General features: G+C 34.1%; 1 protein-coding gene across 1 annotated transcript in view; it reads left to right on the top strand.

The window, feature by feature from the left end:
• ZNF804A (zinc finger protein 804A) overlaps positions 1-9,259 on the top strand; it is a gene marked incomplete at both ends in the record, with an annotated part of 301,756 nt that extends 292,497 nt beyond the window's left edge. The window contains 2 exons of the mRNA XM_080689653.1: positions 3,628-3,758; positions 6,037-9,259. Coding sequence (XP_080545779.1) covers positions 3,628-3,758; positions 6,037-9,259 — 3,354 coding nt within the window. The remainder of the gene's footprint in view (positions 1-3,627; positions 3,759-6,036) is intronic.
• Between the last annotated feature and the right edge of the window lie 3,402 nt (positions 9,260-12,661).

The following is a 12,661-nucleotide window of genomic DNA, read 5'->3' as shown; positions in this document are numbered from 1 at the left end:
TGGTGCTTTATCAATCAAAGAAACCAGATCAATTCAAGTTATAAATGGTTAATTTGAAGGAATAAAAGTCTTGGCACTTCACGTATCTGCTATAGAATAGAAGTTGTCCTTTTCATTAGAAACATTATACTTTAATAATATTAATTAAATTGAAACTCACTACATTAGCCCTCTATTATCATATGTATCTTATTTAGTATATATACATATATTACAAATTAATTTTTATTAGAATACTAAAACTTTTCTTGTTGGTTGCATGCAACTTTAGAAAGGTACTAGTCCAAAATATCTGTCATTATTATAAAAGCTAATTATAAATAACAATATAATATTATTTGATGTTTACCTCTTTATTTGATATTGCAACCTTTCAGGCTTTGAATCACTTGGCAGTATTATTCTTGTAAATACTTATTTCAGAAAACTAAGCTTCTATTTCCTTTTAAATACTCTTTTTGTATTCTCCTCTTACTACCCAAAATAGTCTCCTCCCTTGATGGAATATTTCTTTCCTACAATGGCAGTATTTCTGAGTAGAGGAAATAAATATAATGAAAACACGACAGATAAGATCAACCATAATTTGGCTAGATCTTCATTCTTACCAATTCCATACATATACACAACCCTTGCCCTATTTCTCTACATGTATTTTGTTAGAATGTGCAAGCTCCTATTTCTGTGTGTACAAAATGTTTAATTTTTCTGATAAACCCTTCCATCACCAGTGTCCAGCTTTTCTTCTTCAAGCTACTGCTGTGTATTGTTCAAGATTCAACTCAGATGTCACTTTCCCCAGATAATCTTCCTTGGGATTTTTTGTCTCACCTGTCTGTTCTTATTTGACATTATAAGAATGGTTCAAACAGAGATTTCTAACATTTCTTTGGTGTGTTCTCTTATTGCCACAGAATACACATAAACATACACACACACACACACACACACACACACACACACACATACACATACATGCCTAGACATTAATAAACAGCCACTGTGTTGATAAAAATATTACTTTAAAAATCTTAGACATCTAATAGAGTGACTGTTGTTAGTGTCCAATAATTGTTTGTTTGTCTTAATATAATTTAAATATTAGCCAGAAGTGATGGTACACTCCTATAATCTCATTACTTGGGATGCAAAGACAGTAAGATTGCAGGTTTGAGGACAGCCTTAGCAAAATAGTGAGCTGGCCATCTGTATTTCCTCTTTTGTAAAATGGTTATTTTGTTCAATTGCTCATTTCCTAATTGAGTTATAAAATTTTTTTAGTGTTAAGACTTTTAAATACTTTGTATAATCTGTATATATTCCACTGAAAAATAAATTCATTAAACTACATAGAAGAATGAAATTAGAACCTTACTTCTCACCTTGCACAAAAGTCAACTCAAGATGAATCAAAAACCTAGAAATTAGACCAAAATCTTTGCAATTAGTACAAGAAAACAATGGATTAACTGTCCAACATATGGGGAAGTGCACTAAATAGACACTCCACAGAAATGCAAATGGCCAACAAATATATGGGAAAATGTTCAACATTATTAGCAATCAGGGAGATGCAAATCAAAACTACACTGAAATTCCATGTAACCCCAATCGAGATCAGTGTGAAGGTTCCTCAGATGACTGGAAATGGAACAGCCATATGATCTACCTATACCACCCCTGTGTATCTTTCCAAAGAAATTGAGGTCAGAATATGATTCTGATACATGAATATCATGTTTATAGCAGCACAAGTTTTAGTTACTTGTAATAGTCATACAGAGTAATGATATTAAGATTTGACCTTATATGACATACTAGAACAATTTAGACATTTGTTACATATTCTATATTTTATATAACTTTACCCTGGAAAAGCTCCTTCTGCACAGGTATGTCAGTGCAAATGAGCATTCTCAAAATGTTTTGTATGATGAATAAGTCTTCAAGAATAATAACACAGATCTAGAGATAAATAAAAGCCATATGTAAACACATATCTGCCTTGTATAAAACTCCTCAATTAAAATATTAGAAATTATTTGAAGCTGAAACTGTGAGTATGGTATATGTAGTTTAAGCTACATGCTGCTATATAAGTGAAATCAAGAGATTAAGAAAATAATAATAATAATAATAATAATAATAATAATAATAATCATGGACTAGGAGTTCATTAGTTTTTATCAGAATGACTTTTTCTTGAATTGATAAAAATTTCTAATTTGAAGGATATAAATGATTCACATAATAATTTAAGAAATTTATACTTAATAAATTTATACTTATTATAAATTAATTTATACTTAATAAATTTATAATTTATTAAGTATACATTTTATACCAGGCATTATTGAAAGTTTCTAGTATATATCAATGGATATATATATATATATATATATATACATATATATGCACTCCTCAATTAAATGTTAAATAGATTAAATGAATATGTTGAAAATACAATATTATATTATTGTATGCATGAACACACTAACCAGCCATTATTATATTATTTATTAATTATTGAAATGTGACTAGTATATATCTTATTCTCTTAGAATCCTCTTCTAAGAATGACATATCACAATTGCATAACATGAAACATCAGGAAAAAATACTATCTTAATATTGTGTGTGTGTGTGTGGGGGGGTACTAGTCATTGAACCCAGGGCCACTTTACCTTCATGCTACACCCCAGCCTTTTTTATTTGAAAACAGGGTCTTTTCTAGGTTGCTGAGCATTTCTCTAAGTTACTGAGGCTGGCCTTGAACCTGCACAGTCCTCCTGTCTCAACCTCAAGGCTGTACTAGGATTACAGGTCTAGGCCAGGACATCAGGCCCTTAATAATTTTTAATCACTCTGTATTATCTCCCTGGAAGATCACAGTGAATCTATTTGGGACACAGGATCAATTTGATACCCCTTAAATCAAAAACCATATGCATGGCTATGTACTAGTTCTAGTAAAGTCTACACTCTCTTATTATCCTTGAACCTAGAAAAGAAGCTCTTATAAGACAGATAAAAAAATAATGACCAGATAAAAAAATAATAAGAATTTTCAGAAAACCAATTTTAATTCTTTCAAGGCCTTAAATTACTTAGGAAATGTGCCTGATATTTGACACAAAGAATAGTTTTTTTAAATTATATCAGTAGAGATCATTTGCTTCATGAATTGACATAAGACATTTACACAGAAAATGTGAGAAAGACCAGATATCTTTCTAGGATGAAGTACATCAGAATACAAAGGATTTTATTATATATAACAAAAATATGTAAGTGAATTGAATGTGTTCAAAATATAGGGGTTTATAAAGTCCCAGTGCTTCATCTGAGCCAGGCAGAAAAACTTATCAGATAAGAATCAATATGCAGAGATGAAAATTTCAATTCTCCCAGAGGTATAGATGTATATTTTATTGTAATATAACAATATCCTTGGGCATTTTCACATGCAGAGTGGAAAAATTATTTTCATTAGAAGTGGATTGTCAGGAATAACGTATATTTCTTTAATGATGTCAAAGATGTGTTGCACAATTCCAACAGCGACAATAGAATTTTAAAATTGCCACAGATCCAAATACTGTTAGTAATTTTCATATTTTTTAATAGCGGCTCAAAGAACTGAAGCAAAGGGAATTTGCCCGAAATGTAGCATCTAAGTCCAGGAAAGATGAAAGAAAACAGGAAAAAGCACTCCAACGACTGCACAAGCTGGCCGAGCTAAGAAAGGAAACCGTGTGGTGAGTATGCAGAGAAATGTTAAGTTTTCTTAAAACATGATCAAAAGGGAGGGGTGCTTGGGAAGTTAGAAATAAAGGGCACCAATTATTTATTTCTGTAACCAGAATAAGGCATATGTGTTTTCATGGCCTTCTGTAGGATATAAACAGTAATTTGAATTGGAATTTTATGCAAACACCTGTTTAATGCATATTTCAATAAGATGCCAAAATTACTATAATTTTAGGTGGTAAAAAACAAATTTCATATTATGCTGCTATTTAAGCTATCTTAATTGAAAGCTATCACATTTCTTCATGAAATTAAAAACATTTCTTTGAAGAGGATAGTAAGGCACTGTTTTATGACCTTTTTTTTTTGGCAAAGGGAGCTTTAAGAGGAAGTTTCTTTTCTAGATAAAAATTTGCAGAACTTTTATTTGAAATTATCTTTAAAATTTCACAAAGAGGTCAGGAAGATACTGTACACTTCAGAAGCAGATCAAAATTAGTTTCGCTGTGAATAAACTATAACTGGACTGTTAGAAGTTCACAACTCTTAAACTTTGACCTGCTTCTCACAGTGAACAGCTGTTGGATGTGAATAGTGATATAATTTAGACTTCAAAATCCCAGCCAGGGCAGTGTTATTAAAAGGCCACTTCTTAAAATCCTCTCTTTTTTTCCTGATAAATAAAGCTTCTCTTGTTACTGTATATAACAAAGCTATTTTTGCTGAATAGTATTATGGAATTTACTGATATATCAAAACATTTTTAGGAATGCCACATTTAGAAAAAAAATTACTATAAATTAAATGTATTTACAATCCCATATGAAACTGTGAAAAATATAACTCTTATTAATTATACCAATCAGTTATGTTTAGTCAATGTGGGAATTAATGAATAATTTTTAAATGAAAGTTAATGGTATAGAAAACCATAGGACTTATGTGACTTAATGCTTCAGAAGTAGCATTTTCGAGTGTGAATTTTAAGAGAACTATAGTTAATAGGATACATACATAAAATCTCTAGAACTTCTTACCTAAATTACTATCCTCAGTATAGAGCTTCTTTTCACATTATATCTCCACACAAGATTTTCCCATTAAATCTGTGCTTCTAAAGATGTGCAAGTAGGAATCAGGCATGGAGGCTGAAACAGGATGATCGCACAGGTTCGAAGCCAGCCTCAGCTACTTAGTGAGTCTCTCAGCAACTTAGTGAGTCCCTGCTTCCAAATAAAGTATAAAATAGGTTTGGGAGTATAGCCTAACAGTAGAAAAGCCCCTGGGTTCTACCTCCAGTACCACAAAAAAAAAAAAAAAAAAGATGTGCAAATAGTAGCAGATAAGGCAAAGGAAGGACACACTGTGTTAGTGATAAGATAAAATATTCAGCCAAAATGCTTTGCCATTTATAAATATTTCAAAATTGATTTTAAAAAAGCATGGGAAATTCTAAAGAAGATGATGTTGATAGGGTAAGGATAAATTTAAGAATTTCTAATGTATATGGCTCTGTCCACTGTACTTCATTTAATTAGAATTTACCATTTATGATATACTAATAATACCAACTAAACATAATTTTTCTCTTAAGTAATTATAGTATATTTTATGTATAAGGAACTTAGAACATAGGATGATTTTAAATATTAGATCTAACAATTCTGACTCACAACTCTCATTCAGCTGGCTCTATGTCTTTTTACAAGTCAGTTAAGCTATAGAAAGCTCTCAGTGAATGTTGGTTGGACTGAAATTTTTAACAAATTCTCAGCCTTTCTATGGTCACGATTGAGAGTTTTAGCAATTTCCTTTATATATATATATATATATATATATATATGTATATATATGTATATATATATATATATATATTTTATCAGTGTTGTCAACTCTTGGTGATTAAAAGTAATTTTACCTTAGAAAATGTAAAACACTCCAAAATGTCACTGGTCATTGGGGTACAAGACCTTATCAAGAAGCACTGTTTTAAAAGCATAGAAATGCCCTAGACATTGCTGCTTAGAGCTGAAAAATAACTTCAAGGCAATTATCTCCAAATTATTCCTAACAATAACCAATACACTGTGACTGGGTTTCAAAATAAAGAATAAAAAAATAGGGCAGGGGCTGTAGCTCGGAGGTCAAATGCCCCTGTGTTTCATCCCCAGACCCACAAAAAAAAAATAAAAATTAAAAACTATTTTAGCAACAAATCTAAGATGCCTTTGAAAGTTTTTCCTCCAAAGTGTCCTATTTAACATCCACTCTGGTTTCTTTTTGTAGTGCTCCTGGAAGTGGCCCTATGTTCAAGTCAACAACTGTTACTGTGAGAGAAAACTGTAATGAAATTTCCCAACGAGTTGCTGTGGATTCAGTTAATAACCAGCAGGATTTCAAATGTACTTCAACTCACAGTGAGGAGACTATGAAAGATGATCCCAGCGTTGCTGCAGATCCAGAAAGTGCCAAGAATTATACAGCAAAAACTAACCAAGCTGGGGATCAAGCCCAGGGAATTCACAGACACAAAATCGGCTTTTCTTTTTCATTTCCAAAGAAAGCATCTGTGAGGCTGGAGTCCTCAGCTGCAGCGTTCTCTGAATACAATGATGATGCTTCTGTGGAGAAAGAATTTAACAGGAAAAGTAGATTCGTCCCTAGTGCTTGTCATCTTCAACTATCTTCACCAACAGATGTGCTCTTGAGTTCTGAGGAGAAAGCTAATTCTTTTCATCCACCAGAGGCAATGTGCACAAATAAAGACACTGCTCAAACTCAAGAGATGAAAGAAGTCTCCAGCGCAAAGGACCCATCGCCATTACCTTTATTTTTCCAGCTTCAACTCCCTTTGTCTTCTGATGCAGATAATTGTTCAAATTCAGTCCCATTAGCAGATCAAATATCACCAGAAGATGTTAGTGTTAATGAAGACATGCCCGTGAGTGGTGACAGTTCTGAGTTGTCAGGAAATAAACCCACAGTTCTTGACATGTCTAATGATTGCATATCTGTGCTGGCTACCACAGAAGAAAATGTTAAGGATAATGATGCAGCTGCAATTGAAATTGAAAATAAAAATGGTCCCGAGACACTGTCCCTGACAAATACTGCAGAGGATAGTATACGGTTACCGAAAAAGCCAGAGTTATGTAAGAGACAAAGTGAGCCATTTGTACCTGTCCTTAATAAACATGGGTCGACAGTTCTTCAGTGGCCATCAGAAATGTTGACTTACACAACTACTGAACCATCTATTTCCTATAGCTGCAACCCTCTCTGTTTTGACTTTAAGTCTACTAAATTAAAAAATAACCTAGATAAAGACAAGCTGCCCTTTAATGATCTTTATTCTCAGCAGAAGGAGGAAAACCTTTGCAAGAGGCCAGTTTCTGATTGCAAGGACGTATCCATTACAGAACTCACATATTGTGAGATTGGTGGTAGCAAAACTGAATACACCCAAGTATGTCCTCTTTTGGCTGATGATACTCTGTCCAGTCATTGTGATTCTGAAAAAAATGAGAATGTGGGTCAAAGGCATAAAAATACTTCCTGTAGGTCCAGGAAAACAGAAAGGTACAATTTCACTAAAACTCAAATAAAGCAGGACACTGTGAATGAGAGACACAACAAAATAAAGTTAAAAGATACTCATGAACATTGGTCTCATAAAAGTAGAAGAAAGAAAAAAAGAAGAAAGTTATGTCCACATCACCATGGGGAGAAAACCAAAGAATCAGAAGCTCACTGCAAAATGGAAATGAAAAATGGATACATTGATAGAACTAGGAAAAATCCACTGGAACCAATTTCAGAAAAACACTATTTAGATGCAGAGCAATTGTTAGACATCCATCAGTTATCTGAGAAGGCACCTATACCCTTAAGTGAAAATGAAGACAGGTGTAAAACTTGGAATACTGAATATAGTAATAGTGATGCCGTCAGTTCTAAAAACCACTGCAAAAAGAACACAATACTTTTAAATGGACAATCAAATCCAACGATGATACATTCTGGAAAGCATAATTTCACATACTCCAAAGCTTTTTGCTGTTGGAAAGGCAGGCTGTCAGGCTGTAGTCAAGATCACAGATATTTAATTCTTCAAAAGGACGTGGACTGTGTAGGTCAGAGTCAGCCTGTTAAGAGAGGTTATAATTCTCTTATGAATGAATCTGAAAGATTTCATCGAAAACGCAGACAACACTCCTATTCCTATTCTTCAGATGAAAGTTTAAATCATCAGAATTACTTACCAGAAGAATTTTTGAGGCCAGTAAGCACTTCAGTTGCTTCTTATAAGCTTAAAAAGAAGAGAAGAAGAAAAAGAAGCAGATTCCACACTGGAGTTGAAACTTTGGAAGTAAAAGAAAACACAGATTATCCCATGAAAAGGAGTTCTTTAAGTCACTTAGATGGGTTGATAAATGGAGAGAAAAAAGAGGAAATAAGACCACAAGAAATGGTAAATATGGAAAGGAACTTAGAACGAACAGACCAAGTGAAAAACGAGTTGGCTTTACCCATTCCTCTGCCTTCTGAAACTGGCAGTGAGGCTGAAAATCTAGCCATGGAGACCACATCTGGTGAAGTGCCAGAGGTTTCCCATGAGTCTTCGACATCTGTGGATGCAGCTAGTGCCCCAACAAAAGAAGCAACTGGCAGCACCTTGCTGGAACACAGAGAAAGAAGTGAGACTGCAAACACTAGTGAAAAGCAAATTCCTTTCAAGGTGCCCAATATTGAAAGGAACTTTAGACAGCCGCAGCCTAAATCGAACCTTCGCCATTATGAACTGGCCGAAGCCCTCCCACAAGGAAAGATGCCTGAGACACCCACAGAGTGGCTTTGTTATAATTCAGGAATCCTTAACACACAACCACCATTACCATTTAAGGAAGCGCATGTCAGTGGTCATACCTTTGTAACAACAGAGCAAATCCTGGCTCCATTAGCTTTACCAGAGCAAGCATTACTGATCCCACTGGAGAACCATGACAAATTCAAAACTCTGCCATGCGAGGTCTACCAGCACATTATACAGCCCAACATGTTAGCCAGCAAGGTCAAATTCCCCTTTTCTCCCACGCCCCTCCCTCCCCCTAGCACACCTCTGCAGCCTTTGCCTTTGCAGCAGCCCCTGTGTTCTACCTCCGTAACCACTATCCATCACACTGTTTTGCAGCAGCATGCTGCAGCTGCTGCCGCTGCCGCTGCCGCAGCAGCCGCAGGAACCTTCAAAGTGCTTCACCCACACCAACAGCTCCTTTCCCAAGTCCCAGCTCTTGCCAGAACATCTATACCTCAGATCTCAGTAGGACCAGTGGGACCCAGGCTTTGTCCTGGGAACCAGCCTGCCTTTGTTGCTCCTCCCCAGATGCCAATCATTCCAGCTTCTGTTCTTCATCCCAGCCACCTGGCTTTCCCGCCTTTACCCCACGCTCTCTTCCCTTCTCTGCTTTCCCCACACCCAGCAGTCATCCCTCTGCAACCCCTCTTCTAGACCTCACCGTGCAGGGGAAATAATATATTCACACGAGAACTATGGCTATGTGCGTAGGTGTTTATCTAAGTGAATAATTGGCTCTTTAACTGGTGGAAAATAATATGGCTTCATCGATTTAAAATCATTTACTGTAAGTGTAATGATGCAAATAAATTCTTCAGTTTCTGATATATCTTATTATTCAAGCACTGAATAGTTTGAAAAGTCAATACAATATATGCTGTATATTAAAATGATGTCTTAAGAGTATGTATAATGTACATAAAATATATTTATAGTACTGTAATTTATGTTGTAAAGTATGCTCTGGTTTTTATTTCCAATATTTGTGTATTTGCACCTATTTAATGTTTAGACAAAGCTGACGGCACTATGTTTTGTACCATGTTCCTTGAAACTGTAAATTCAGTGAAAGATATCTCTTGCAATAAATTTTTGTTAACTATTTAAGTAAATAAAATGTTGGTTTTTAGGTGGTTTCCCCTATCTTAGGAGTGTTAGTAATAATATGTTACCATTTCATTTGGCCAGTGGCATCTCTAAATCCCCAATGCCCAAGAGAATGTCCTTGAGCTCTACCAATCCTTAGATATTACCATCTATCAGAATAAGTAGAAAGGAAGGTCCATTTGTTTTTCCATGTGCCCTAATTTGCTTATATACAGAAGTAACTGTATTTTCTGGCCATGTACTTAGACAAATAAGCCATGGAGCTTTATGTTAAGGTAATGTTAGTACGTGAAGAGGTAATAAGTAAAAAACATGCCAAGTAAGTAGTATCTAAAACAGAAAAGTCAAGCAACCAATGTGTGCTCATAACATTTTCTGAGTATTAAAATTCTCAAATTTATTATGTTACCTTTAAAGCGATATAGGAAATATAAATATGTGCAAATATTGGCATGCATTAAAATATTTTCATTTTATTAAAGTACTATTAAATAACATCTTGAAATGAATGGCATAAACACAATATGTATCTGGATATACTCATAAATCAATCCGAATCTGGAAGTGAGGTAGACAATAAATAAATAGTACTTACTTTTCAAATATTTCTACTACTCATCATTTTATCAAATTTCCAAGTCAGCCAGGAATAATTGCAAAGGCTCTGTATCACCCTTCCAGATTCTGCCTTATTTTAATAATCTTCTCATTATTTATTCAAGTGTTTCTATGTATAATGAAGCACTCAAATAATTTTTCAATAGAAAACTAAAGAATGCCACACTTCCCCTCCCCCCAAAATATAGTTTTCTAGTATTCATCTGCTGTCCATGCTATTTAGTGACACAAAATCTCTATGCCTGCTAGAGTGGATATGCCTCCTTTATGCCTGCTAGAGTGGATATACTTCATCAGGTACAAATGCTACAGGATTCTGGCAGCTCTAGACTCAACAGAGACCTTCTTTTGAAGCAATGATGTCCTAAGGAAATGTTCTGTCATATGGCAACCACAGGAACTGAATTGCCTTCAATAGTTTAAGGGATAAAAGTATTTCCACATATAATAAAAATCAATATTGAATTCTATTTTGAGTAAGTAAAATAAGGGAGAAAAACTAGGCCATTTACTGTCATGATTATTTACCGTAATAATCATTGATTAAATGTTCTCCTGAAAAGTGCTTGTGAAAGACCAGTTTATGATTGACAAATAAGATAAAAATAATAAGAAAGTAATTCCATTTCAAATGCTATAAGATAATATGTTCCAAAATGGGAACTTAAATTGGAACAGATGATTTTTCCCCAAGCAGAATATTTGAAACTATGTGAGAAAATAAAGTAGATGGGGATATCTATTGGGAAATGCCTGACCCAGTTTGTTTTAAATCTGCAGAATTGTTCATTCTGCTGCTATTAAAAAATCAAACCGAGTTGACTTAAAATTATGTAGACGTTGCCTCTTCCTTTCATTAGTTTTTGTCATTATGCTTGTTCATTTCTTATTTCTTATTTTCACCCTGCAATTCATTTTTCCTCCCTCTTTCTTTCTAACTTCATTGTAGACATTATTGGTGTTGGTAGTAGTGCTTTCTTCTTTCTTCATATTTTCATTTTTTTATTTGAATTCTATGGCTCTCTTAATTTTGGTTGTTATATGTTAAATAATATGGTTAGGAGCTAGGCATGGTGAAGCATGCCCATAATCCTACTACTTGGGAAGCTGAGACAGGAGGATTATAGATTTGAGAGCAGTTTCAGCAATTTAGCAAGACTCTGTCTAAAAAAATAAAATAGGCTGTGGGGTATAGTTTGGAGGCAGAATGCCCCTTTGTTTAATCTCTAGTACAATTAATAATAATAATAATTAATAATAATAATAATAATTAGATATGCTTAAATTTTTATTTGTATTAGAATGTACTGTTTGCTAGGTATGTGATAGGAAAGTCTAGAAAGTTTCAGGAGAAAAATTATTAGTTAGGTATAAGTAAAAATGAGCTTGAAAGAGAAATTGTTTGATTATCATGGATATCATCAGTGGTCAGAATGACCAGAAAGGAAAGCCAGGAAGATCAGGTATTTGGGCTGTCAGAGGACCACTGGTCAAGCCCATTAATGGCAGCAAAAGTCATGTCAGTGGGATAGTCATACTCTAAAGACTTTGGTATACTGACTGATGGATTCTTCTAAGATCTATCCTAGAGGAGAAATTCTCATCCTTTATAAGCATGAATTACTTTATCTCCAATGTAGTATGTAGATTTTAATGATTCTCATACATCTATTACCCACCATCTCTATCTTGTCTGCTAACTGCAAAAATTACTATAGAATTTTTTTATTCTATAGAAGAATGAATCATAATATAGAATAAATTTTGAATGTAAAAACTAACTGTACCCAACTAACAAAAAATGTTTACATTGGATCATAGGAAGGAAATATCCATAATCCTATCTATCATACATATGTCAGTAATATATTTTCACCAGTTTCTTTTATTAATTGAATGCCTATCCTGAACTATCCACTTGGAATCTCAACTTGGATACCTGCCAAATATCTTGAGCTCAAAACTCAAGATTCATCCTTCCTCTTAATTCATAGGGACCACTGAAAACTGTTCTTTTTCTTGTATTTCTAAATTTTGTGAATGAGAATGCCATTATAACAAAACCCATTATTCAAGTCAGAAACCATGATTTTATGCCCACAAGAAAATAATCAATTAACCCCTTTTGGCTCTATCTATACCTATCCATTTACCTACCTACCTACCTACTGATCCACCTATGTGTTAGTCTATGACCTATGTAATTTGTCATTCTTTTTCTCTATTGGCACTTGCCATTCTATATTAACATACTATGTATCCCAAACGGAACCACCTTTTATGGCTGAAGAAATGAGTAGAACACCACTGCTATGCATGTGAGTCTAGTAA

This window comes from Muscardinus avellanarius (genome assembly GCF_963383645.1).
Source record: "Muscardinus avellanarius genome assembly, chromosome: 2".
Classification (NCBI taxonomy): domain Eukaryota; kingdom Metazoa; phylum Chordata; class Mammalia; order Rodentia; family Gliridae; genus Muscardinus; species Muscardinus avellanarius.
The sequence above is the reverse complement of the archived record's forward strand: the minus strand, read 5'-3'. Positions and strand labels throughout refer to the sequence as shown.